Raw genomic sequence first — 25,958 nt, 5'->3', positions numbered from 1 at the left:
TTGACCCAACTCCTCAGCTAGTTGATCGCTGCCAGTTTTGCTATTCCCTGTTCCGAAACAGCTACCCAGAGTCCGAGGAGTCTTGCTCACTAAGCTTGAGCATCCTTGTCTAGCCTGTCTGGATTTTAAGCAACTATTTTCAAAATCACTTCATCTCTAATTTTTGCCCCTCCCTCTATCTCAAAGCAGACAAGACTGCCAACTGCTTACTGTTTTCTCTTCTCTCGGTGTTTGCCCTTGCCTAACAACTGATAAAAGAAGAAATAGAAAAAAGTCTATCAGTTCTGCTCTCACCCCTCCTTCACTACACTTGGGATCCTGGGATATCTGTTCCTTTTTCTCTCCAAGCATGGTTTTCTTCCCCGCTTTGTGCTATGTGTTGCTCTGTTACGATCTGTTTTGCCTGGGACCTTTGTCAAATTTGTGAAACCCAAACGCTTATCTGATCCTTTACAGCAGCTCTCTCAATTCTGCAGCCATCTGCGCTAGTCTCAAGCTTTCCCTCCCTGAAAGGTTCAATTGCCCTTGCTCCCTGCCATGCTGTAGAACATCCTGTTAATTTAAATCCTTGCCCCTTTGCTCCTCTTTTACTTGCAGAAACATCCCACTGTCACTGCAGGCTGCTAAGAGTGAACTGTAGATTTCTCAATGCTTTTCCTGTCCCTCCTCCTACATTTGTAGGAGAAAAGTTGTAGCTTTGTCTCTTTTACATCTCTACTTGCCATAGAGCTCTGCTTTTCATTTTCCAAAACCTTGGCTCCAAGATCTCCCTCCCACACTTGTCTACCTGGTCATCAGCTTGTGGCTACTTCTGTGGCACAAATCCAGTGCCCCATGTCCTCACTCCCAGTTTGTTTGGGTCCTGGTTTTTTTCTGTTAGACAATTGTAGTGTCTTTTCCGTTCTGGCTACCTCAGGCCCAGAATTCTACCCACAGGGAATGCTTTCACCAGCCTACACTCAACGCTGAGATAACTGTAGACGTCTCTTTCACATCATTCTCCTTAAACTCAATCATTTCCAAACCTGCTTCCAAGTTGTCTTCCTTTTCAGGACCCTCTTGATCTCTATTCCTTCTGCCCATAGTGTGACACAAGCCCCTTCTCTTGTCTCTTCATGTAGCTTCTTGCCACTGGATGCACTTCCATGTGTCTTACCACTGCCTCAACTCTCTATCTCTTTGCAAGCACTCCTGGCAGGAACGCAACAGCCCTGTCTTGACTATGCTCATACATGTAAAAGGTACAATTCTATCTGTCCAGCCTGGAAAGGAAATTCTGGAGTCCTGGTCCACATCACTGTGCAGGAGAAGAGCAGATGGCACATGAGAGTACACAGTGAAAGGTGCTGTGCAAGCTAGCACTAAGAGAAGTGCAGAGAAGTGGTCTGAAAATGGATTAAAAGGATGTAACATGTAAATGGTGAGCAACTGCAGCAGTACTAGCTGGACATCTGAACCATGCCATGGGTTTACTTGACAGCTGATCACCACCAAGTAGGAACAAATTCCAAATAGTAAGATACATTCTGTTGGTTTTTCCCCGCTTCCCTCACCGGCCTTGAAACACAGGAACCTGTTGCACAGGAACAAGTTTCTTTCCTCAGAGAGCAGAGTTAGCTTGCCATGGTGAGCAATACCTACCCTGGCGCGGCCCCCTCTTCCTGCGGAATGCGGCTCCAGACTGCAGTGCCTCTAGCAGACTGTCCATCACTCCTGTCTCGTCACCTTCTGCAAAGAAAACAGGAGACTTGGTGAAATCCATGTGGCAGAAAAAAGGAGCAGGCTCCAGTGTCTGGGCTCCCTCATGGAGCTCCGACTCACTGAGCAACAGCCTCACACCCCCTTTGCCTAAGGAAAATAGTATCTCTCTTTCTCTCCTGTATTAGGAAAAGGGACAATAAGTATTCCACATCCTGTTCCTCCGTGCTGACAAGTATGGGGCAAAACTCAGTTGGTTTTCTCCTCCCTCCACATACGCTTTGATGGGGTGCTTTCATGCCCCATGGGTACCATGGACGGTGGAAGGAGTCAGTCAATCTCTCCCTCTGTTCTAGCAGGGATAAGGAAAGCTTGGACTTTCCTGTCCCCAGAGGACATCCTTTTCTCTGCACAGATGAGGTGAGGGAACCGATTAGGATGCAGACTGCCTGGCAACACCTTCCTCTCCAAGGAGGAGAGGATGGCACAGCTCAAGCTGGATTTTTGGCAAGTTCTCTGAAGCTTTTCATTCCATCAGAGATCCCAGCTGTTGAGTTATTTTGCTGTTGACTGAGGCCCCTCAGGCTCCTCCATTAACCTCCCCCTGAGCCCTCTTCCTCTCTGCTTGGCTCAGTTGTCTCCTTGGTCCTCTCCAATCGGAGTCCCAGGTTGTTAATGCCAGCCACTGCCCTCTAATCTCCCTTTCACTCTCTTGATGGTACTCAGGCCACTAAGGAGATTAGCTTGGCCTCAGCTGCGCTCCTTCCCCAGCAACAAGGATGTCACTGTGCTGGGAGCCCATGTGCCAGGAGCAGCACATGTGCTGCCACCGCACCAGCAGTGACTCCACAGGGCATCAGGAGTAGTGAGGCTCCGGTGCTCTCTCCTGCCCAGTCAGGCAGGCCCGGAGCAGACATCTCAGCTGCAGACTTTTAAATCATCTCAGGTAGAATGATACATGCTAGGAAGGAGGCACCAGTACAGCACCCTTACCCCAGCTGGGAACCCTGGAGACCTGTACTGGTCCTCCCCTTCTACTCCCTACTGCTTGTGTGGGAGCCTCCAAAGCTCGCAGACAAGAAGGCCAGGGCGCCTAGGCAGAGGACAGAGCCCCCCTGCATCTCTTCGGGCGTAGCCTCGCTTTTAAAAGGCCACTAAAAATCCAGTCCTAGCAAGACACTCCTACTGCCTCTCTGGAAAGAGAGGATGGAGAGTGCTAGCTCTTTAACGCCTCTTACTCCAGGCGCAAATACCTTGTGGCATGCCTTTAAGAGGAGCCTCTTAGGTTTTCTTGCTATCCTGTGTCAGAGCGGGGAGTAACAACAGAGGAAAGATTCCTGCGCATCCTCCCTTTGCTTGCCTTGGCAATTGGCACGGCGCCGAAGCAGTTAATTCTGAATGCAAGAGCGCTCTGCAAATCTCAGTTTCCATAACAACAGCTCCCAATGAAACCCAGAGCTATAAAATCCCATTAAACATCTGCCAGTGCCTGCCTCTGCAGCCTGTGCAGGGTGCCACCTGCCGGCAAACCCACCCCGCCGTGCTGACCTACATTCCCCATGCTGGGGCAGCAGGCTGGCAGCACCGAGCACCCCAGAAACAGGGCCGGCCCTGGCTGAGATGGAAACAAGAGGAGTGACAGCGCTAGCATGCTAAGGGGAAAACCTAGGTGCATGAAACTTAGCTACCAGACCCAGCCTGTAAGCTACGGAAGGGAGTTTGCAATGCTCCTCCAAGCGTCTGGGCAGCAGGGTACAAGCATATATTCCACAAGTCACCAGGGCCACGGAGGGGAAGGTAAGATAGGCACAACACTGATCACTGCGACTTTGCCACCTCCTCAGGCTGGCAGAAACACCTCTCTTGGAGCAACTCAGTCCAAATTCATGCCAGAGACTCCTGTAAAGTTTGGATGGGCAGCATACAGTGACAGCAGTGGGCCATCAGCATCTATTACAGGTGATGCCTTCTAGTTTCCAATACCTATCAATCTGCTTATGCCAGTGGAGGCCTAAGTGGAGAGGTGAGGCTGCTGTGCAGGGTCTCTGAGGATGAGGCAGACAGCAGTCCAAAGGGGACTTCAAACTCAATTCAGCCCAAGCCAGACAACAGGAGGACTGGAAGATAGAGGAAGGATGCTGTGGAGCTGACGGTCCAGGGTCCCTGCCTAATCTCCATGCTTCATTTACTGCTCTTCAGCTTTTAAGTGCCCACAGAAATCTAAACATTCTTTATGATAATTTAGTTGATTTAAAAATTACATCTTTTCCTCTCCATGTTTCTGTGACGCCCCCGCAACAGGAAAAGGCTTCTGTCAGCATGAACACAGTTCTGTCCACGGTGCCAAACCCTGTGCTTGGGCAACAAGGCACTCCTGGTGGCTCTGTTCTTGCAATTTGCCACCTTTTAAAACTTCTCACCAGCTGGGGGTAGCAAGCTAGGGAGGTGCTGCACAAATCACTTAAGGTGATGCTCCTGATGCCAGAACCCAAGTGATCCATTCTGGCTGTAGGTAAGAAAAGCAGTGCTGAGCTCGATCTTGTATCACACAAAGGGTTCTGACTACTGGGCAAACAAGCAGCTAACAATGAGAAGATTTTAGAGAGATGCTACTAATCATGGGGGAAGCGGTCTGGTAGAGAACAGGCACCATCATCTCTCAAGGGGAAGGTCTACGAACAGTCACAGGAATAACCTATTTCCATATTCCTGTTACTGGTGCTGAGCATTTTCAGATGTGAGGACTTGGATACGCAACGAATGCATGGGCGTCTCTGCATATGAAGCTGACTGCAGGATTGCTCAGCCACAGATATTTATTGAATCATCTCCATGTGAAACCCTGTACGAGCAAGTTGCTCCCCTGCTCTCAGATTCAGAGGCACAGAAACTACAGCTTTTTGTTCTATTTGTGAATGCTGCTGAGTCACTTGGATCCTGGGAGAAAAAGTCTCTCCTCTGCCAGGGGACTGAGAAGAAAGCAAGCAGTGAGTGAACAGTGCCTTCTTTGCCCCCCAAACTCCATTGCTAGGGATGAGAGAGAAAACAGTCACAGGGACTAGGCACAGCAGGAGACCTGGAAACGCCGGCATCTGTGGGAATCGGGGGAATCCAAAGGGGCCATGGCTGAAAGCAGATACAGAATGAAAATATTCCTTTTGAGCTACAATTGTGGTTGCTGGCACGGCTGCTGGCCAGACCCCCTTCTGAAAACTGTAACATGCCAGTGAGGGAATGGAAATCATTAACTTGTATGTTTGCATGTTTTAACTGTTTCCATCTCCTGCCACCTCTTAAATGAGCTCAGACTTCCTAAGATTTCAAGCTCTCAGATGCTGCAGCGCCTGAACCTCCCCCAGAGCAGCAGGCAGGAGTTGAGAGAACAACTAATGGAGAACACACTGCTCCCTCTCCCCTCCTCCCCAAATGCTCTAAAAGGCAGAAACCATGGGCACACAGCATCTCTGGGGAGGTCTGCAAGAGCGGATGGCCAGGAAAGAAGCCAAACAGCATCCAGGAGAAATCCAGAGCAGTTTGTCATTTCTCAATGCATTCTTTCAAAATGCAGAGGCTCAGAGGGAATGCAAAGAAAGCCTAAGACTACAAATGAAACAGTTGGCTGAAAACAACACAGTGATCAAAGAACGATGCTGAGACAGGGTGGGGACCTCTGCCAAAGGAGGAGTCAGAACACAACCCTGCTAGTCACTGAACATGCATGTAGTGGGCTTGCAAGCTTTTCTGTGGCAAGCCAAGTGTTTAAGGTCCATGAGCTCAGCTAGGATGACAATGCAGGTCTGCAGCTTTATCTGTTTATGTTCTGGGTCAGGACCACCTTGTTAAAGGAGGCAAAGCAGTGGGAGGCAGGGAGGAATGTGAGCTTGTGAGGCATTTCACTGCGTGAGTTCAGGAGAAGGGGACGCATTCAGGAACTCCAAAGACACAGGAAATCAATGGAGAGGGACAGTAATTGAGTCCATATGTTGTAACGGAAGAACGCATCTGGTAGAAAGGAATAGACTGTAAGCGAGGAAGCCTGTGCTGGGGGGACAGCAGAACACTTAGCAAGGGAAGTTATGTTTTGGGCCAAGAACTAAAACAAAGAGCTTCACAGAGGCCTTTGAAATCAGACTAGCCACACTGCAGATGAAGCTAAGATGGGCTGCTTGTCACCCACGTGCTCCTCCAGGCTGGACTTTCAGGACTGCACCTGTCTCAGCTACGTGTCAAGGGACTGCCCACCTTAAACTCATGAACATCTTCATGAATCAGTTAATATTGCAAAAGGTCACAGAAATGGCTGGTTCAGTCCGAAATGACAGGGTATATTTATACCCATGTCACTGTCTAGTGTATTTGGGAGCTAAGAAAGAAAGTGAATAGGTCAGACAACCCTAACATCAAAACATTATCTTGCCATTCATCAGCAGTGCCAGAAGAGATGTCAGGTTGCTCTACTCCCAGGAAGTTGTACAACTGTGGCATAGAAGTATCTACTGCGGCACAGACTGACCCACTCAGAAGTTAGGACACTGAAGGGATGAGGACAGGGGAATCCGAGTCTATAACTCAGGCTAACTCGTAGGGCTATCCCACAGCGCTGCATCTGAGCTAAGTACTTCCAGGCTCATGCAACAGCTCTGGGCGAGCTCATATGATTATTTATGCCCTTCTCCCCTCCTCCCTTTTAAAAATAAATTTGCAAAGAAATTTGAAACATATGTGGTTGGAATAGACGAGTCTAATGCCAGGCTTCTGCATTAGTAGAACAGTGTATAGCAGATCTGTTTGGAAAGTGGGGAGAAGAGCGCTCGCACTAATAATATGCATCAGGCTTCTCAAAAAAAAAAAAAAAAAAAAAAAAAAAGAGAGACAGGGCACAGGACCAAAGCACTGAATTCTTGTCCAGTTTGTCCTCTTACTTTTGGTATGTAATGCAAATTTCTGTATTTTATTTAGATGAGAATTCCCTCAAAAAGGCTCTCAAGTTCAGCCAGGTTCTCTGTATCCTAGTAGGCTTTGCACATTTCTGTGGATGCGTTTATTGTGACTCACCTAACACCCATGTTTGAAGCCCTGTGCAAATCGCCAAGCTGCTGTTCTCAAGCACAAAACTTCACCTAAGTAATATTACTCAATTTCTTACTGAGAGGATATCCCCAAACCTCCACCTCTTAAAGTCCAACATTCACGACATCTCTTTTCAATTGTAGTTCTCTGCACACATCGTTAGCAGGGCTATGCATTGAGTCCAAAAATCTCTGCTGTCCCAAAAACCCAAATGCATCTCATACCTGCATTCATGTCTATCAGCTGTTCTCTCTTCTGCTGCTTCTCCAATCGTTCCTTCTCAGCCTTCTCCTTCGCCAACTTTGCTCGGCGCATCTTCTCTTCTGTTTCACGTCGCTTCTGATTCTCCTTGACTGCTTGCTGCAAAAAGGCGAAACAGATGCTTAGGGGCTGCATGATGGAGGGGGGGTGGGAAAAACACAAAGGCAGCTACCTTTCCTCTTTGGAAGAGGAGGAGTAAAAAGAGTGGTAGATCTGGGCAATGAAGGAACCAGAGCCAAGGATAAGAGGAGGAAAGGACATCTTGCTCACCAGAAACATATTTCTGAAGTTGTTCAGATCCATGAAGAAGTCCTCAACAGACGTTTTCTTGGGGTCAAACAGAAAGTACTGGCCCAACTCCTTAAAGAGGTTCTCCATGTTTGAGTGCATCATTCGCAGTTTGTCATACTGCTCCTTGGCATCCTTAATAAAGCTGTGAAATCCAGAAGTCAAGGAACATAAGCCAGTTGCTAGGTAGAAAGCATCAGAGTGAGCAACAGATCACAGATACACTGCAACAACCAGCTTCATCTGTGGTTCTTCTCCACCCAAAAATTGTGGTAACAGCTTGCCACCATCTCCAGAATACGACGCTGAGATGAATCCAGTCTAATCTGTTCATTGTTTGGGTGAGGCTTCAGCTTCCTGTGTCAAAGGCAAAGAGTAGGAATACGCAGCTCCCAAGAAAGCAGCATCGTTCTTATACTCCACCTCATAATCTGGATTACAATTCCAAAACACAGTCATGCAAGTGCCTCCTTACAAAAGCCAGATTTCATGGTATAACCCCCACTGCACCACAGTGTAGCTGGCATCAGGGTGCAGCTGCACCCTGACATCCACAAAACTCACAGCAGAGCCCCTATGCAAGAACACAACACTCCCAGCTTGCCCATCAACCTTGATTTGCTTCAAGAACTCCAGGAGCGCGTCTGCCACCTCACTTTTACAACACAACTGAACAAGAGCACCAATCCCTTTGGCCCAGAACTGCCACAGAGATCCAGAATGACGGAGATCCAGAATGACAGAGATCCCCTGCTGATGGCAAACAGAGTCTCTGTGGCAAATGCAAGTTCCTCCAAAGCCATATACTAACACTCCTTATGCAACAGTATGACAGAAAGGCCTTTTTCCATATGACAGGCCCTTCTGCTGTCTGCCTCTCCAGACTTTGCTGAGCCTTATGAATCCCTTCTACCTCGCATCCATTTTGGAACATCTTTCTTCCTAAAAGTGAAAGGATATAGTCATTTTTTCCACAAATTTGTCCTTCTCGTCTGTAGCAGCTGGAAAATTCTCAATATCACGTTCCACATCCGAAATTTGTTTCTTCATCATGTCCAAATTTTTCTGCAAGTTCTCAGCAGACACTGAAAAAAGACCCCAAAAACCAGACATACAAGAATAGAGAAGGTCATTCACAAAATATATGCTTGAACCAGGAACATGGTTTCTATCCTGCAACTGCTATGAGGAGTGCACATGTACCCCTGAAAACGTCTGACATCTGCCAGAAGTGCGGCTCACCCCAATTTAGGCTCAAGCAAATCATACTTGTACGTTGAGGATTAACTGCTGCAAAACATCACCTCAGTGCTCCACAGATGTGAACAGTAGATCTTTGAGAAAATACGGCCCTTTATGCTCCAGAACAGTGAAAGGAGAAAGCTCTGGTACAAGTACAAGCCCCAGGTTATACCATCCAGCACCAACAGTTTCTACTCTTTTTCTGCAGTTTTTTGGTAGGGGAGACATGATGGGAAAGCTCTCCATGCTTTAACAGTCTCCAGTCTCTAAAATATAACAGAAGAGAACTCCTTTTTGACTTAAAGCTGTTTAAAGACTGAGAAAGCTCTAAGACTAGGTATCTGCAAAGACACCACCGTGAAGCTACCTGCCTATCTCTATGGCAGCATAGCAGGGTTGGCTCAGCAATGCTGGGATAAGAGAAAAGATACAGTGTTATACCAGCAATGTCATTATATGGTAGAAGGATGCTTAAGAGCTGAAGGGAAACAGTAGATCAGAACCAGGGAAACACTGACAGATAAGCTGAAGCACACAGTCCTCAGGGGGTGGGGGTGGAGGTAGGGGGCAGCAGCAGTCAGGCATGCTGCAGAGAGCTTTCATCCTCTCTCAGAGAAGGATACATCTGCAGTCTGCATCCTGCTGCTGAGACTTGATTTCCTTCCTCCCTGGATACTGACTCAGCATAACTAACTCTATCACAAGACAAAACAATGGGTATCCTTCCTTCCAGGCATCATATCTGTTTATTTCATTGATGCTTCCCTTACTACTCGGCACAGCTGAGCACAGCCACAGCAATTATTTAATAGGAAAAGGGCTTCTACTATAACAGCAGAAATAAGACATCTTTGGGAAGTAGCCTCAGACTTTACAGCCACCCTCCATCTAGCACCCACAGGCATATAAACAAACCTGAACTGTCTTTGTTCACAGTGGCCTAGATACAAACCCCTGGCCCTAGTCACACCAAACATTCATCTTCCACTCTGCTAAAAAGAAACTGCAAGGGCTCTCTGCACACCCAGCCACAGGCCACCCGCCCTACTGCAGTACCTCGGCTGGCCTTTTCCACGTGGATGAGCTCATCAGGAAACGTCAGCAGTTTAGGGTAGGACTGTTCACACTGTTCAGCCACAAAGTGCAACAGCGTTAACTTCTGATCAGATGACTTTGTGTCTCGGAGCTGGTAATGAGAAAAAAGTAGTCACAAGAGCAGGACTGTACAGAAAGCATTTAAAGATTACCAAGCAGTTATTTCCAGCCCCATATGCAGGTGGTTAGGAAATAAACACAGAGGGTATGAATCAGTTCCCTGAGCTATCCATGGAAAAGTACTCACCTTGCAGAGAAAGCTGATGTTGAAGCCAAAGGCACCAGCATTCCTAGAGCCTGCGTTCATGAAGTTGCCCACCAGCAGAATAAACTCCAGCAGGCCAGAGAAACTCTCACTCTTGCGCACTTCCTCGCAGGCCGCTGTCACCGAGACGATTTCAGGTTTGATGTTCTCTACCTGCTCGTTGAACTGCAGCTTGAAGAGGATGGCATTAAGACGGGGTCGGAGACGAGAAACTGAGCTAATCTGAGAAGGGAACGGGAAAGGAAAAGTGTTCACACATAAGGGGAGGAGGAACTGAGACGGTCTGAGAAAGAAGGGGATGAGAACAGATGATAACTCACCACTAACTGTGGCTCTAGATGGACCCACTCTCTAGGAATAGGTGTCATACCTCCAGAGCCCCAAAGATACCCCAGAGCAATCACCCTTTAGAGAGTCACGCCCAATCACGCATTAGGTACCTAGTTTTAACTGAAAAGATTGAACGAATACACTATATCATAACTCCAACCCGCTCTACCAAGCAAAAAATTAAGTCCAAGTGACAGAGGAGGCAGGTTAGTAGCACAGGATGCTTATACATACTAGGAGTGCCAGTCAGCAACTTTTTTTCTTTGCACAATGTCACCATTGCCAATTCCCACTTGAAAGATCAAATCCAGAAAACATTAAAGTGATGCCTACAGTCCCACAGACTTCAGACATATCAAGCACTTGTTTCACGCTGACCTGAGTCAAAGTCCAACATAGCTACAAGCACAAAAATCAGCAGGAGAATAACGCAGAAGCATTTGTTTAAAGAGAGATGAAGAGATGCTTCCCAAGATAAGCATTGACTGATCTAGTCTCAAAGGACTGTTACCAAGCACATCCGTGCCACAGGATCCTTTGGCAGCGCAGGCGCGTCTCTGAAGCAGCTGCAGCTTGTTAGGTAAGGCCTTGTGCTTTTAACTCGACTGTCACATGACTGAATAGTTACCAAACAACTGCTTGTTATTTGTGCTGCTTCCCAATTTGTTTCAGCAATGAAAATAATTTTCTAAACAGTGGGGTTCTGCCCCCAGAGAAGTTTTGCACTCAGATCACAAAACCCTGCCTTGGGCAAGCTATCTGGAAAGGAAACTATCGCAGAGCAAACATAGGTTATCATGGTTAGGAACGGGCTTAAAAGTTATTCGTGAGCTTGGGGAAGGGGATTGTGTTCAGACTCCAGACATTAGACAGATTACAGATAGCTGGCTACAGAGACAAGAGACTTCCAGAAAGAGCATTAGCAAGGGCTGAATGATGGCAGAATCACCATCCTTTTTGGAGAAAGTCATTCTAAGCATTAAGTGCATCTTAACCACAAGAATCCTATTTTCATCAATAAAGTGAAAAAAATTATAGGAACACGACATTGCTGAAGTATTTCATCCTTCCTGTACTTCTCAGGGTTCATAAAGGTTCCAGCATTAGTAACAAGATCAGATTTATTTTCCGCTCTGATGAGCGGCACTCTCAGTTGAAGTCAGAGTCTTAACTGCTGGAGAACCTGTCCTCTTTACAGGATTCATCGGACACATGGCTCTGGCCTTCCTGTTTCCCATCCTTTTCCTTTGCTGCCTTATATCCTTTACAGCAAGCAAGGTAAAATTGGATTGTGAAAGCTTCTCTTAAAGGAAAGTTTTTACATCTGATAATTTGAAATCTTGCACTGAAGAAAGGGGAAAAAAAAATATTTCTGTTCCGAGTTTCCTACTGAGGTTACATGACGAAAGATGTATTTGTTGGAATTAAATGGAGCTGAAGAAATGGACTAATTCTGTTGGAGTTTTAAAAAAGACACCAGATCCTTTTACATTTCAAGCATGAGGTTTCTCAGATGTGGACAGCTTAAAGTTCTGTGTCTCAGGATGATGACATTTGAGACCCTCTCAAGATGTTTGGGGAAGACAAAAAGAGAGCTCTTGATTCTTCATTTTTTTCTTGCCTTAGGAAAAAAAAAAAAAAAAGAGGAACCCAGCTAACCAGCTAACTTCATGAAAGTTTGGACTCAAGAAACAAGGACAGGGAGAATAGATTTTCTAAAACACAGATATAAGGACTTTTCATATCATTTGGATCTAAAAAATCCATCAGGTCCAAATTTACTCATCTAGATTCCCCACACATCATAAACTGAGATGATAAAAGCTACCTGCTCCGCAGGGAGAGTCAGCCTATTCGGAAACGTAGGTAATAAAGCTGGTACTGACAAAGCAGCCCAAAGAGAACTATTTCTATCCAAGCAGGTTAAATATGTTAGCCAACTTTTTTGACAAATTAAGCATAGTATTTAAATTCATCTCTGGTTGGTTTTAAGAATGCTAAAGGGCATATTAACAAGCCAAAAAAGGAAAGAAAGAAAGAAAGAAAAATTACAGAAACAAAGTCCCTACCTGAAAGACAGGATGTGTAGCAGAGAGACTAGGTGGAAGAGACTTTTTAATTGTTATTTATCCTGAGTGCATGTAAAGGCTTAACAATGAGACCTAGAAGCCCTAAAGTTGCACAGTGCCTTCACCTCTGTAATGCTAAGTTCCCCCCATTTGCAAGTCTGAAGCCTTTCCCTTGTATCACCCCCCACCCCAGCCTGCCTTTCCCTTATAGCCCTGCAACCTCCACCCCCAGGCTCTGGGGCAGTGCTCTGATCCTCAGGGCCTTGCACTGGTGTGCTGTGAAAAGGCTGTTAGGTCTATAATGTGTTGGGTTTTGCAGTGGGAAGCGATTGCTGCTAATGGGTGAATTGTCCTTCCTTTTCAACCCCTTGCTTTCTAGCTTTAGTCTGTAACCTTATACTAGGGAACCTAGTGCTCAGTAGATAACAATAGGAGATAATGGTCACTTAAACAACCAATAAACATTACCCAGTGATGGACAACACAAAGCTTAACGGTCAATTAGCACTGCACAGATCCACCTGATCAAAGCCTGCTCCAATCAACACCATTAGCCTAATGAGTGAGTTTCCCTAATACTAGTTACTGTGGAAAAGGTACTTGGGGGACAAAGAATGCTCATTTGGGGAGACTCCCATTGTTTCTCCTTCTGGTTGGCTACTGGGAGAATCTTCCCTTTCCCTTTTCCAGAAATAAATCTGTGTGCATGCTAGCCTGTCTGATGATCCTTTGTGCAGCACTAGACGGAGGAAATTCAGAGACAGTGCAAGGAGCATGGAGGAGAAATGGGACATCACACAAGGCACAAACCAGTGAAAAACGCAATTTTTCAGTTAGGGAAAGGTGCCGATGGATCTCTCTCTGGCTGACTAGAGGAAAAGGCACTCACCACAACCCCAAACTGCTCAGATTCTGCCAAGTCATTGTATTCATCCTTCAGCTCTGCAAGCATCTTCAGCTGCTCTGGCTCTGGCATTTGCTTAATCAAATTCTACAAAAGAAACGCACACATCTGTGGGACAGAGCTGCCTGAACCAGCACCCAGCTCGCACAATCAAGGGAGAAGTCCAAATGATAGAGTAGAAATAGCTTCCTTACGCTGTATGCCCCTCCCACACAAGAAAGGAAAGAGATAAAAACTTTAACAGAGCTCTGTAGTGAACAAGGTCATTCCCTCCCAAATTGCAGTGCAGCAAAAGTTAGGAAACAATTGCCCACAAAAATTCTCTCCTGCCCAGTTCACACACTCACCTGAACCATGGACTCAGTCAGCACAGCCTCATTCACCTCCAGGATTACAGTCTTGATCTCTTCATAAGGCATGCGGAAAGATCCCAGGAAAATGGCTGCCAGGACCCGAAGAGAAGCACAGGTCAATCTTTAGGGACAACATCTGGCCAAGTGCTTAAAGGGAAATGGATCCTGATTTTGTCATACTCACATAAGTTCTGGGCAGTCTTCGAATCCAACACTTTCAGCTCCTTTACTTTTTTCTTCTGAGCCATCTTTTTCTCCTCTCCACCCTCCTGGTCTTTCTTTGCTGCGAGTACAGAATACATGGGTAAGTTGTGAAAGGCTGAACGTGCATGAGCTTTTCTTCAAGCAATGTCTGAACAGAACTGCCCTAATAATCAGTGACAAAGCTCAGGCCAGTCCATAACAAATGTCTTGTTTTCACAAAGAGGTAGAGAAAGCTCAGAGTGCTGCTCTCCTTGGCCTTGTCACAGACATGGACAGTCTCCCACGAGAAACATAAATAACCTTCCTAAAGACATCTATTGCCTTAAATAAAAGCAGAGGCTTGAGGCCAAGGTGACGATATCCACCTGTACATCAGAGCTCAATGTGAGATATCGAATGCATGGAATTTGTACTGTTCTGCATAGGAAAGGAAACATAAAAGATGCCCAATGTCATCCCAGTCCCTGGACCTTCTTGCAGCCTGTTAATAATCCTCCCCTCTGTGTTACATCAGTCTCTTGAGACTGTCACAGACGCTCCCTTCTCTGGGAGCACAAATAGTCCAACCAACGCTCCTGGAATGAGCATTCCTGGGACTTGCACATCTAGGAACACTGTGAACAGGTTTGGACCTTGTCCTGCAACACCCTCTGCCAGCTTCCATACCAGGAGAGGGATGACTAAAGGCATCCTGCTGCTTAGATGCCTTAACACTCACTACTTCATTGGTTGCAAGCGACATCACGGGTTGGAAGGACCAGGATGATCCTCCCTTGTCCCATGGCAACCTCACAAGCCATGTAGATAATTCACTGTGGCCAGCAGGAACAGAAGTTGGCAGGTGAAACCAGGGAAAAGGAACTTAACAGCTCTGCTATACTGCCCTGCAACTGCAGTGTGGCTCCAGTCCCCTTTTGTACACGGGCTATTTGAAAGCCAAGACAGCCCTTCCTACTGCACCCCAATTCTGCAAACGAGGAGGAACAGCAGAGAAACACAACCCTAATGTGTCCTGCAGGGTCCTCCCCCTTCAACACCTTGGGCACAACTGGAGCCTGCAGCACCCTCAGCACCCACCCTGCTCTTCAGTCCGCGAGGGAGCAGGCTGCCTAGTAACAAGGCAGGGGAGGACGAGCATCTCTCCCTTTGGAGCCAACCTATGACTGTGCCGCTCTGCCATGCCTCCGCCCTCAGACATGTGCTGACACCCCCGGCTAGCGCGCAGACAGTACGGCTGCTGCAGGCACAGATTCACTGACCTATTTTCATATATGTGGGCATGCACATGATTGCAAGCAAAGGGCACTGTTGCTTAGGGATATTTAAAGGAAAAGCCACTCATGTAACTATCCCCAGAAACCACAGGAGTTCTTAGGACAAAGATATTCATTATCTTCCTGAGAAGCATCCTTGTGAAGGGCTGTGGGAAGAAAAGGCACAGACTACATGGCTAAAAAAGGCAAAACAAAAAGCTCCACTAAGCTGTGAAATCACATTTCTAGGAAAGCTACAGAAGGGCAATTGCTGAAGACTTAAGAACCTGAGAATAAACTGGGCCTAGGACTCAATAAGTAGAAGGGTCTCACCTATTCTACGTGGAAGGAACAAATTTCTATAAAAATGCACTGAGGTGGGATTGAGCAGTCTTACAGATATATCCCTCACCTCTCCGTCATTCATGGACGAGCTACTTGTGCAGACTAACCTAAACCAACTGTAAACACGTCAGTCTCATTACAAACAGTAATGTGTTCTGTTTGAGATCCCAGGTGGTCCTGGACCAAGTTGCAAAGCATTTAATCCATACCTCAGGCAGGTTTTGGAGTTAGCAGCTTCAGTTAGTTTGAAGTTAGTCAAATACGTTTAAACCAGCTACAGTCTATATACACATACTACACATACCTCTAAAGGTTGGGTATTGAAACAGCAGATGCTACAAAAAGAAGACAAACCCTTAAACTACACACTTCAGTCTGGAGGAAAAAAAAAAAATAAAAGAGAGAAGAGAAGCCCTATAGAGGCTCAAAAAACTATTTCTTGCCAATCACCTTTCATGGAAGGGAAAGATGTGCTGTGCTTGTAACAGAGCAAGAGTCTGCAAATGGCAACTACTGGGAAGTAGACCATACACTGCAAGATATGCCTATGATTAGCTACAAGCCAGTCCATCATCCCTGAGCCTACTGCATCCTTTTTTGGCTGATTCAGTGAAGTTCATCACTAACTTTGAAGCTGTGAAAGCTCTAAGCAGCCCTACAGCACTTACACTAAGAGACGTTCGCCCTCAGCCTCCTTGAAACATAAGCATGTTTTACCCACCCTTCTGGAAGGTCTTCAGTCTGACTGATATCTTAGTACTGGTAGGCTGGTGTGACAGAATTCGCTATCAAGACAGAAGCGTCAACATTACAGAGATCCGAAACAGCGTATTTTGTCATTGAGAAATCCAAGTTTACCATGAACTCCCTAACTTCCCATTCTTCTGAATTCACAAGCCTCCCTTAGCAGCCAAGGCACGCTGTAGCCTGAGACCTGGCTACCTCAAATTGCAGAGATAACAGAAACACTTTAAAACAGTCATACTCCATGGGAGGAACACAATTATCCAGCTCCCAGGAAAAAGAACGACGATGCCCCGAAAAACCCAGCTAACCCAGATGAAGACTACTGTACACAGTAGTCAGTAGTCAGTCCAGTACACAGGTAAGAATCAACAGTATAGAAAATAACATAGCGCTACACAGTGCCATATCCCAGGTCAAACGCTTTTTGTGCAGAATACCACTGTCTTACACGGCTGTCGGGCAAGCCTGTTGGAGGATGATGTATGCCTCCCTTCTCAGAGGCCTACCAGGGCTTTCACCAGGAGCAGGACACCATTTTCTGCTGGGAGACCCAACCGCCCCCAAACCTGTTTCTTTCAAGTGTGTTGAGTTATAGCTCAGCCCCAGACTTCAGGATGAACACAAGGCCACTAACACGTCACACAGCAGGCAGTCTTCCAGGGGCAGGATCCAAGGGGGAAGTCTGGGGAGGTAGGAGGCTCTTCTGAGTTTGGGGTGGGGGATGTCTGCAAAGAAACTTTTGCTTTACAAAAAGCACTATGAAGCCTCCAACAGTGCGGTTTGCCAGTTTGCTACAGATCCTGGATCGAGAAATATCTACTTATCCTTAAGTGATCCACCGCATCACAAGAAGGATGCAGCAAGGAATAAGATAAAAGTTGTTACTGTAAATAGAGACATTAATAACAATTACTCAAATGTCCTACGCTGGCAGCTCTCCTGGAGGTTTCCACACAGCTGGGAAAGGTGCCACTGCCAGGATCTACCAGTAACACACCTGGGGCAATGATCCACCCTGAACCTGCACAGGCAGGAAGGAAAATAAAGCGATAGAGCTTTGTATCCTGAACAATGAGAACAGGAAAGTCCCATTTGTCAGGGGAGCTTGGACAATGGCAGCTGTACAACGAAGGCTTAGCTGCATCCAGTTTCCATACGGTTTTGAGGGATAACCGCTGCGCTGATCTGCACAGCCTCACACAGAAGCGAGGGCAAGAGAGCCAAGTTGCAGCTACAGCATCCTATAACAGCAAGGGAGGGTAATATCAGACTTTGGGGGTGGGGATGACTCTGGGGCAACAGTTCATCTGAAATATCAACTGTGTGGACAGCAGAGGGGTTGCAGACCCCCGGTTCTGGCATCCCCCCTTGCTCTGCCCCACGCTGGCCCTGCTCGCAGTCTCAGGGCTGAGAAAGCCGCTGCCGCAAAGCTCCAGCGACAGCTTCGCCTCGGCTCAGCTCGCTCCCCCTCCTCCCCCCCGACTCCTCCCTTGCCAACCTTTTTATTTTCTGCGTCATAAACATAAAATGGAGACTGCAAGGAAGGAAAACACTTTGCCTAAAATGGCTGAGGAAGAGGAAGGATTCGCACAGCGGTGCAAGAGCACCCTCTGCCGCCGGACAGGCCGCCGAGCGAGGGGAGCAGCACCCCAGCCCCACACCTCGGTAGTGGGTGCAACGCAGGCAGAAAAAGAGACGCCAACCAGCCCTTACCGGGTCATTTAACTTGTCGTTACAGCAAACCATTTGCTTCAAACACTTTAGCAGCCCTGACTCTTCCCGAGCTTCTCTGGTTGCCTCTCACCCCCCTTTTTTAATTCCATTTTTTACGCTGTGTTATAGGCACAATCCTGAGGACAAGGTGAATACTTCATTTATTTCATATCAAATCTACCATGTTTCACATGCTCAACTCCCAACAACTAATGCTGCTACCCTCCATGTCTATAGGTTTTTCCAGGTTTGGGAAAAACGCCAAGTTTCATCTGCGTTACCACCCGCACTGGGAATCAGTTCAGGGGTTGTGCTGGCAGCCTGGCGCTACCTCTTCTCAAGGGGGATGCGGGTGGCCAGCACCCAGACCCAGGGACAGCAGGAAGGATTCAAAATAGACAGTGGGCGAGAACTGGTGTAGATCAAAACTGAGATGAACAGACGCTGCCCATCAGCACGATGTAGGACTCAAAGGACATGTGGAAAACCAGAACGAGTATACCTTGGAAGACAATCCTTGATCCTCCAACTTTTAAGCTAGAAGTAAATCAGCCTAGGGCCAAATCCAGCTGAATCTGAAGCTTAAGCTTCACATGCGAATCTTACGGGAGGTTTTCTCCGGATTAGTTCAACAAGAGGCCAAGGGCATGCATTCGGTTACGACAGGGAAAACAAATGGATTCAGGATCCTAAATTCTTTGTGGCAACTGGAGTAAACACACACAGGAGGATGAGGAGGAAAAGCAAGGATTTTAAAGAAAGAGAGGAAAAGGGAATAATACAGAGGGGGAAAAAAACCACACTAACATAAGTGACTGCAGCTATAATCATAGCTCCAAAGGACCAAATTCCGTCAGTAGCAGGGGTCTCAGCATTACTGGGCCTGCTTGGAGCATGGCACACAGCAGAAATTAAACACCGTAACACCATATATCTTGTCTACAGGGTCTGACAGACCCTTGCAAGCACAAGCTGTGGGAGCACCAGAGCTCACATGCCACAAAGCTGTGTACCACAGGTTATGTAACACTGCTTATCCCAAAAAGCAGCGTGGCACTACAAAAACTCACTACAAGGCCCTTTTCCTGAGAGGGAACAGTCCATTTTGTGGAATCACAGGCAGGCTGACATAAAGCCTGAGCTCTGCAATGGTGTTTTCGCAGCAATAGCCTGCCTGGGTGCAAATGCACTGCAGGACACCAAGGAGAGGGGACACAGGTGAATTCAATCTTGCTGTCACTCTGCAGACCGTACCAGCTGCAGCAGTGACGGGCACATCCCCTGCACGCCAAGAGACATGACACAAGCCCAGCACCAGGACAGCAGAAAGCCCTGCGTGCCAGAACTGGCCGACAAGACAGGATCAGCGCAAGCAGGGTGCTGACTAGCTCGTATTTTTGCAGCATTGCTGCATAGTTAGGGGTGGCAATAGATAAAAGTGCCAGAATTTCTCAGCCTGTGAACAATGGGGGACTGAATAACTGCGCAACATAGCTTTGTGGCTACTAAACACCGGCGTATTCCCAGCACACCCTAAGTGACTCAGTACAGGAGTGCTGGGAAAGTACGAGCAACACATCAGGGTGGACCTCAGCCTGGTAAGACAGTGCCACAGGGCAGGAGTGATGAAGACTGGCAAAACTACGTGGGAGCTGAGGGCTGGGGTACGCTGGCACTGCTGAGCAGCTACCTAAATCCGTAACGTCAGCAGGGAGGGGGCAAAAAGCTTTAAAAAGAAAAAAAAAGAAAAAGAAAAAGAAAGAGAAGATACACACAAGCACAATAGCAAGAGGCTCGGAGAGCACAGGACGGGGAGGGGGTACACTGGAGAAATGCAGGGAGCCCCTTAAGAGACGGAGAGAAACAGTTCACTGGCAGAGACAAGGGCTTGCATAATGTTTCAGAGATGCCCGTCTCATTCAACGGCACAAAAGACTGCTAATCCCCCCCTTCTGCTTATAACAAGCAAAACTACTGAGTACCCCGAAGGCTGGCGGAGCCGGCTGGGGCGCAGTTGGTGCCTTTGTGTGCGCAGGCAGGTGATTTCGGCCTGTGACACCCCCCGCCCCAACCCCGGCCCACCCCAGCAGCAGATGGAGAAACCCCCCAATTATGATCTTGTCACACACAGAAAAGACGGACAAATCTCCCGAATAAAGCTGCCCGGCAGGACAAAGACTCCTTGAAACGTGAGCCAAGCTGCTCCTTCCAGGTTCGGCCTGGGGAGGGGGGGTACGGCATACAGCACGGGGCCGGCGCGCAGGTCTGCCGGCGGCACGGGGCGCTGGGCATGCGCAGCCGGCGTCTCCTCTCTTTGTCTGGAGAAGGAGGTCAGCGCGGGGGACGCGGGGGGAGCCGGGGGGACGCGGGGGGAGGCAGGGGAGGGTGCAGGAGCTGCGTCAGAGCCTCGCCAGGAGATCAGCTGAGCTCTTCTCCCAATCCCAATCCTGTGACCTCATTACCAGGAACCGGGCCAAAACGGCTCAACTGCGCGCATCTGGCGGCTGCAAGCAGCACTGCAAGGGACTTGAAAATATTAACACAGAGCAAGGGGATCATACACATTCCTGGAAAAAAAAATCCCTGTTTTCCAGGCTGGACAAACCCCAAGACGTACGTGAGGCCAGAAGAACCTAGGGCACCCACGGCCTTAACCTAGGGTTCGCCCAGTGGCTTCTCCAAGTTCAAACTGCAAAAATCACTGCCCGACACTGACAGCACAGCGCTATCACCAGGGACGAAAGCTTGCAGGCGCTACAGATGTGGTCCCGTGTACCAGCACCTCTGGCAGAGCATCACATACCTGCACACCCGCTAGTAACACAGCAAGAGTTTCTTTGCAACAGCAGTGACCTGATGGAGGTGGCTGGCCTTACTGGACAGGCAGGAGAAGTACCCCAGCGCCGAGCTCGCTTGTCACCCTCAGCACCCACAAAACTGAGCACTGACAGCCGAGTTCTACGAGGCCAAGACACTTGTAATACTACCAGCATCAGCAGGAAAAGAGCAGTCCCTTATTCCTAGCGAGGCACCCCTGGGTCACAACCCTATCTTGCTCCCACTTACTTTTCTGTGCATCCTCTACTTTCTTACTGTTAGAAATGCCACCTCCACCTGGCAAAATACATTGGCACCAGAAAGTCTGACGCAGTCAAAACCTGAACGCCGGGTGCCCCATGGATGGTGCTGCAAGGGCAGAAAAAAAGTGCTGCTTACCAATACTTTGTGCCACATCTGAACAAGGCAAGCAATGCCCATGGAATAGCTCTGTTTTGGTACTGCTTATTCGAAAAGTGCAGGAAAAGGTCAGTCCAAGGCATACTGACAACACGCCACTTGTTATGAGACAAAAACACCAACTGATAAAATTCACAGCTGTACTACGACAAGCAACAGCTTCTGAGCTGGTTGTGGCTCTCCTCTCTGGGCTCTGTCACATGCAGGTAGGAAACGGGTAACGTACAAAGCGCTGGCTGGTCTGGAATGCGTTTGTATACTTGTAGCTCTGGGTTGTAAACTTGTGATGAGGAGCGAGATACCTTTCTGGGAACAGTAACTCCAGGGTACAGGCTCCAATCCTTCTGCAGGGTACTGCGCTGAGAGCAGGTACCCCATGTATTTGCAGGAATTAAACACGTAGAAGACCTAGGAAGAAAGCCCTCCATACAGTCTCTGTCTCCTGAGGAAAAACAACTATTCTGGTTTGCAGCAGCAACAGCACCCAAAGCCCTGTCACAAAAGTACCCTGATGCTTTTAGCATGTATTATCCAATCCCATTTCAAGAGAAACTAGACAACATCACAGCAAGAGCAGGGAAAAGGTTAAGAGGGAACAATCACCAGTTCCAATAAGAAAAATCCTGACTGGATATGAGAACTTTTCACAACAAGGTGGTTAAGCACTGGAACAGGGAGCCCAGTCAAATCCAGACATATGATAGAATTTCCAGCCTTGAAGAGGCTCAAAATTTGCCTACACAAGGCCCTGAGCAACCTCACCGAACTCTGAAGCTCACCCTGCTCTGAGCAGGATGGTTGGACTTGAGACCTCCAGAGCATCCTTCCAACCTAACCTATTCTGTGATGCTGTAAGGACACCTGATGAGCGCACGTACTCCCCCACACTTATTCTCCTCAGCAGAAAGTTTTGAGCTGGAATTTACTAGTTCCTGGTGAACAGACATCTCCATTCTGTCTGAAAATATTCCTGAGCAATAGAGAAGAAAAATTTGTATTCACTGCCACTTTTTAGCCAACAATGACACAAAACATATAGCTGCTGGAGCCAAATATAAGCAATAATGACAGAACCTTGAAGGCCTCTGCCTCTCAAAATACAGATGTGATCAAGCAGTTGACACGATGCTGAAAAAGGAGAAAGAAGGAAAGTATCAGTTAGATCAGGCACTTGTGTCAGGGAAGCCTGCAGTAGAAGGTTTGTGAGCAGGAGGAAGCAATGCCTCCAATGTTTCATAGCTCTGAAGACATAGGAAGAGCGTGCGGGGAAGCTTTAAAAGCATTTGAGAGTACTTACAGGGCCCAGCTAACCAGCAAAAAATATTCTGCTAGCTAGTCCAAAGCGCTGGGCAGCATTTTCAGGAAAACTTCAAGTTTCATTCTCAAGAGGGATTTTGGTTCAGGACTATGCAAGGTATTCAGAGCTCTGAAACCCCCTAGCACCCTGCAGCTAAGTTTTTAAATTCCCAGCAATTGCAATACTATCTTATACTTACTTAGGAGTTAAACACCCACTGTGGATTGGGCCTTCTGGAGCTAATAGGTCACCGATTTCTAGCAAAGGTCTCTAGATCTTTTGATATCACTACCTCCTACCTCTCTAGATTCCACCTACTAGAAAATAAAACAGATAGGTGTGAATACTGTGTGGTCTTCAATGTATTATTTGGAGGTGCATACCTGAGACTGAAGCACCCAGGCTGCACTGTGTTATCAGCACAGCCATAGCAAGCATTGTCCTGGTGCCCAGCTTAGCTCTGTGTGGCTGAAAGATGCAGAATCACATAAAATATGAGCAACAGCAACTGCCCGCACGGAAGGAATCTCTGAGCAACAGGGTTGTTCAGGCACTAAAGTCAGTGCAGAGTAAGAGTAGTGCCATCCTGACCACAGCACTGATTGCCACCAAGCCTGCGGCCAGCTAGGCTGAGTATTTCCTGGACCAATGTAGAAACTCACACGAGAAAAGCACAATCGTGCAACAGTGAGCAAAGTACTCCTTTACAGCCTGGTAACAGTACTGCTACAAAGCTGCCTCTGACAGGCTTTACAGGTGCTGCATAGCCTTAGCAGCACAAGATCTCTTATAGGCAGCACAGCCAGGTCTGAGCTCCCCATAAAAAAAATCCACAGTCAGGACCGGAAATTCGCTGCGACAGTCCCTGAATTGTTGCATTAAACGGTGGTTGCAGCAGTGTCGTAAAGCCTGAATGCAAAAACAAGAGATCCATGTGCCACCTGGTGTCTAAAAGGAGATCTGCACTGTGACCTGAGTTGCTGGGAGACTAAGATATTAAAATATCTAAAATTTAAATAACATCGGCCATCAGGACAAGCAGCACTTTATTCTGGTGCAGAAACACAGACTACCACCCTGCCTGTCCCAAATATCTGTACAGCAGAACACAGCAACACAGATCTTCAGCAAACACCTGTATGTCCTTCATACTGATCACCTGTGTCCCCTTATGAAAGTCTTTGCCAGGCTCCCGAGCCTAAAGACATCTCAGACTATGAAATTTAACTCAAATGCTGAAATTAAGAACATTCAGAAAAAATAGACTTCAACTCAGAGATCAAAAGGAGAGGGGAAACATGAACCAAATGCTTGCCACACCAGCAGATGCTGTAACAAGAAGTTTGGGGACACTACACAGCACCAGAACAAGGCACTGCTGATGAAAAGATAGCACGAAATGGTCTTAAGGTGAAAACTTACTCTCCTTGCAGCTAGTAAAAATCACAGAGGCAGGTCCTGGGCCATGCCTTCCAGGAGACAGCACAGTCACAGTTGGTTTTGGGGCAAAGCACCAAACAACTGCTTTTGTGTTTCTGCAACTGCAGAGGCTGCAGAGCTGATAGAGAGCACGCCTAACTTGGCACATGTCTAGAAACTTCAGTTTCTGGCAGGCCAGCCTTACTAATCATAGCAAGTTTTACAGTAAAAAGACAACCAAAATATGCCACTGCTCCCTATCTGCCCTCAATCCGTTCCCAGAACACCCACAGGCCAGGGGATGCACAGCCCTTACTCGTCCCATAGCCACTCTTCTGCTGATAAATTTTCCAAGGAGACCTTCTGCTCCTACTACATCCCCGTTACATTGCCCAAACCTAAAGGAGGAAACAGAACATGTTCCATCATATCTGCTTACACAGACAAAATCCAGAGGTTTAAAGGAAAGAGACAAAATAGTTTTATAGAAAAGCAGTCTGGAAAAAAATGACAAGTAAAAACAAACAAAACCACCAACCAGGCTGAACACAAGCTTGTCTTCCAGAGAAAACCCTGCCTGCAACAGAAGCAGGGCAGGCGACGGGAAAGCTTTAGAAAACAAACACCAGTCCTGCACCTACCACTGAAGGAGGCAAAGGCAATAGTCTGGTGGGCCTGTTACCTGTAAAATTGTCCCTTCAATCTCCACAAAGAGCGGGGAGATGACTTGAAAACACCTTTCTGCTCCCTGTACTCTCAGTCCCTTCAAAAACCAAGAAAGGGAGAATGCAACAGCAGTAAGTCTATGCTAGATCTCAGTCCTGAGATGTGCCCACCAGTCCAGGGTGTTAGCACCCAGAAGAAGCAGCAGGCAATCCAGCAGGTCCCCTCATCCTGCCAAGGGATGGAGAAACAGGGGAACACGTTTTATGGATCGAAAACAAGATGTGGGCAGTGAAGCTGAGCAGCATGAATCAAACCCAGTTCCTACAGCATCAGTGTGTGCAGGCTGTGGCCTCCCTTGCTCCGACTGACAGGTTGGGTGCCCTCTGCGGGTGAAAGCAGGCAAGGAAAAGCATCCAAAGCTCTGCTGGAAAAAAAAAAATCATCAACAATGTTTCTAGGTCTGTTTCTGAAGGTATGACAGTGCTGAAAACACTGTTAAATTGTGTTTAAATAGCCAGGCTGCCCTAATTTCCTCTGAAACGTTAGGTACGAGCTTCCGGTAGCGGCAAGATGGAAGGCAGAACCAGCCACTGGTCTGCCCTGACAGCGACGCAGAGCCCCAGCAGCAGAAACCGATACAAAAATGCTCCCTACGTTTCAGTAGGCAACACTTTCCATCCCCTAATTCCACCTGTGGTCCCTTGCACAGGGCCAAGCCGTCTCCATTCACTATTCAGTCATGCTAACTTCATTCACCAGCGCCGCACCCTTTGCTCTGGGTAATTAAGAGGTGGGAAACTAAGACAGACGGAGATGCAAAGGACCCATCCCAACAGAGCAAAAGACAGGGCAGGAGTCCCAGTGAGCCAATCCTATTCATCACAAAAACAAGTGACAGGGCACAGCCCCAAAGCGATCAGGATTTTCCCATCCTAAGTTTCACTCATGCGGATGTACCGACACTCTCCCAGCATATACTGTACTTCCTGCTTAACAGCCCGAGGCCCAGAAGGAGCACTGGCAAGGTTAGTTAACTCTGGGTTGCTGTATTTCAAGCCCACTTGATTAACTTCCCATGCCACCTTCACCTCTGAATTGCTCAGGCTGCAGTGGGACTCTCAGATCAGAGGAGAGTGCATGGCCTGCAGCTTAACTGGGAGCCCAATTAATTAAAGCCGTGCTGGAAAACTAAGAGAGATTTTAACAGGCAGAGAGAGCGAACGAGAGCTAGCGATGGCTGCTAAGTTATGTGCTCCTCCAGTCTTCAGGACCGAAGCAGACACAGAAATCAGCATTTCAACAAGATCGCTGCATTGTACAGGAGATTAACCCCACATAACCCTGCCCTGTGGGGACTTGGTACCTGCTTGCAGGCCTGGTTGCAGCCAGCCTAAGGGCTCCAGCAAAAGATGGGGCATGAGCCCAGTAAAGGAGAGATGAAAAAACACAGACGTGCTTCCATAAATACATGCAGAGCCATTCCTATCTGGGAAGTTTCAGGT

At 47.5% G+C, this 25,958-nt stretch overlaps 1 protein-coding gene across 1 annotated transcript in view; it reads right to left on the bottom strand.

Moving 5' to 3' along the window:
- The window catches only part of LOC138069174 (protein diaphanous homolog 1-like), a 48,732-nt gene that overhangs the window by 11,630 nt on the left and 11,144 nt on the right, over positions 1–25,958 (bottom strand). Inside the window, exons 2-10 of the mRNA XM_068960052.1 lie at positions 13,760–13,858; positions 13,570–13,664; positions 13,208–13,309; positions 9,902–10,141; positions 9,616–9,745; positions 8,278–8,402; positions 7,300–7,464; positions 6,993–7,128; positions 1,642–1,728 (exon numbers count right to left, since the gene is read on the bottom strand). Coding sequence (XP_068816153.1) covers positions 1,642–1,728; positions 6,993–7,128; positions 7,300–7,464; positions 8,278–8,402; positions 9,616–9,745; positions 9,902–10,141; positions 13,208–13,309; positions 13,570–13,664; positions 13,760–13,858 — 1,179 coding nt within the window. The remainder of the gene's footprint in view (positions 1–1,641; positions 1,729–6,992; positions 7,129–7,299; positions 7,465–8,277; positions 8,403–9,615; positions 9,746–9,901; positions 10,142–13,207; positions 13,310–13,569; positions 13,665–13,759; positions 13,859–25,958) is intronic.

This window comes from Struthio camelus, chromosome 13, assembly GCF_040807025.1.
Source record: "Struthio camelus isolate bStrCam1 chromosome 13, bStrCam1.hap1, whole genome shotgun sequence".
Lineage (NCBI taxonomy): Eukaryota > Metazoa > Chordata > Aves > Struthioniformes > Struthionidae > Struthio > Struthio camelus.
This window is presented reverse-complemented; position numbering and strand designations above follow the sequence as displayed.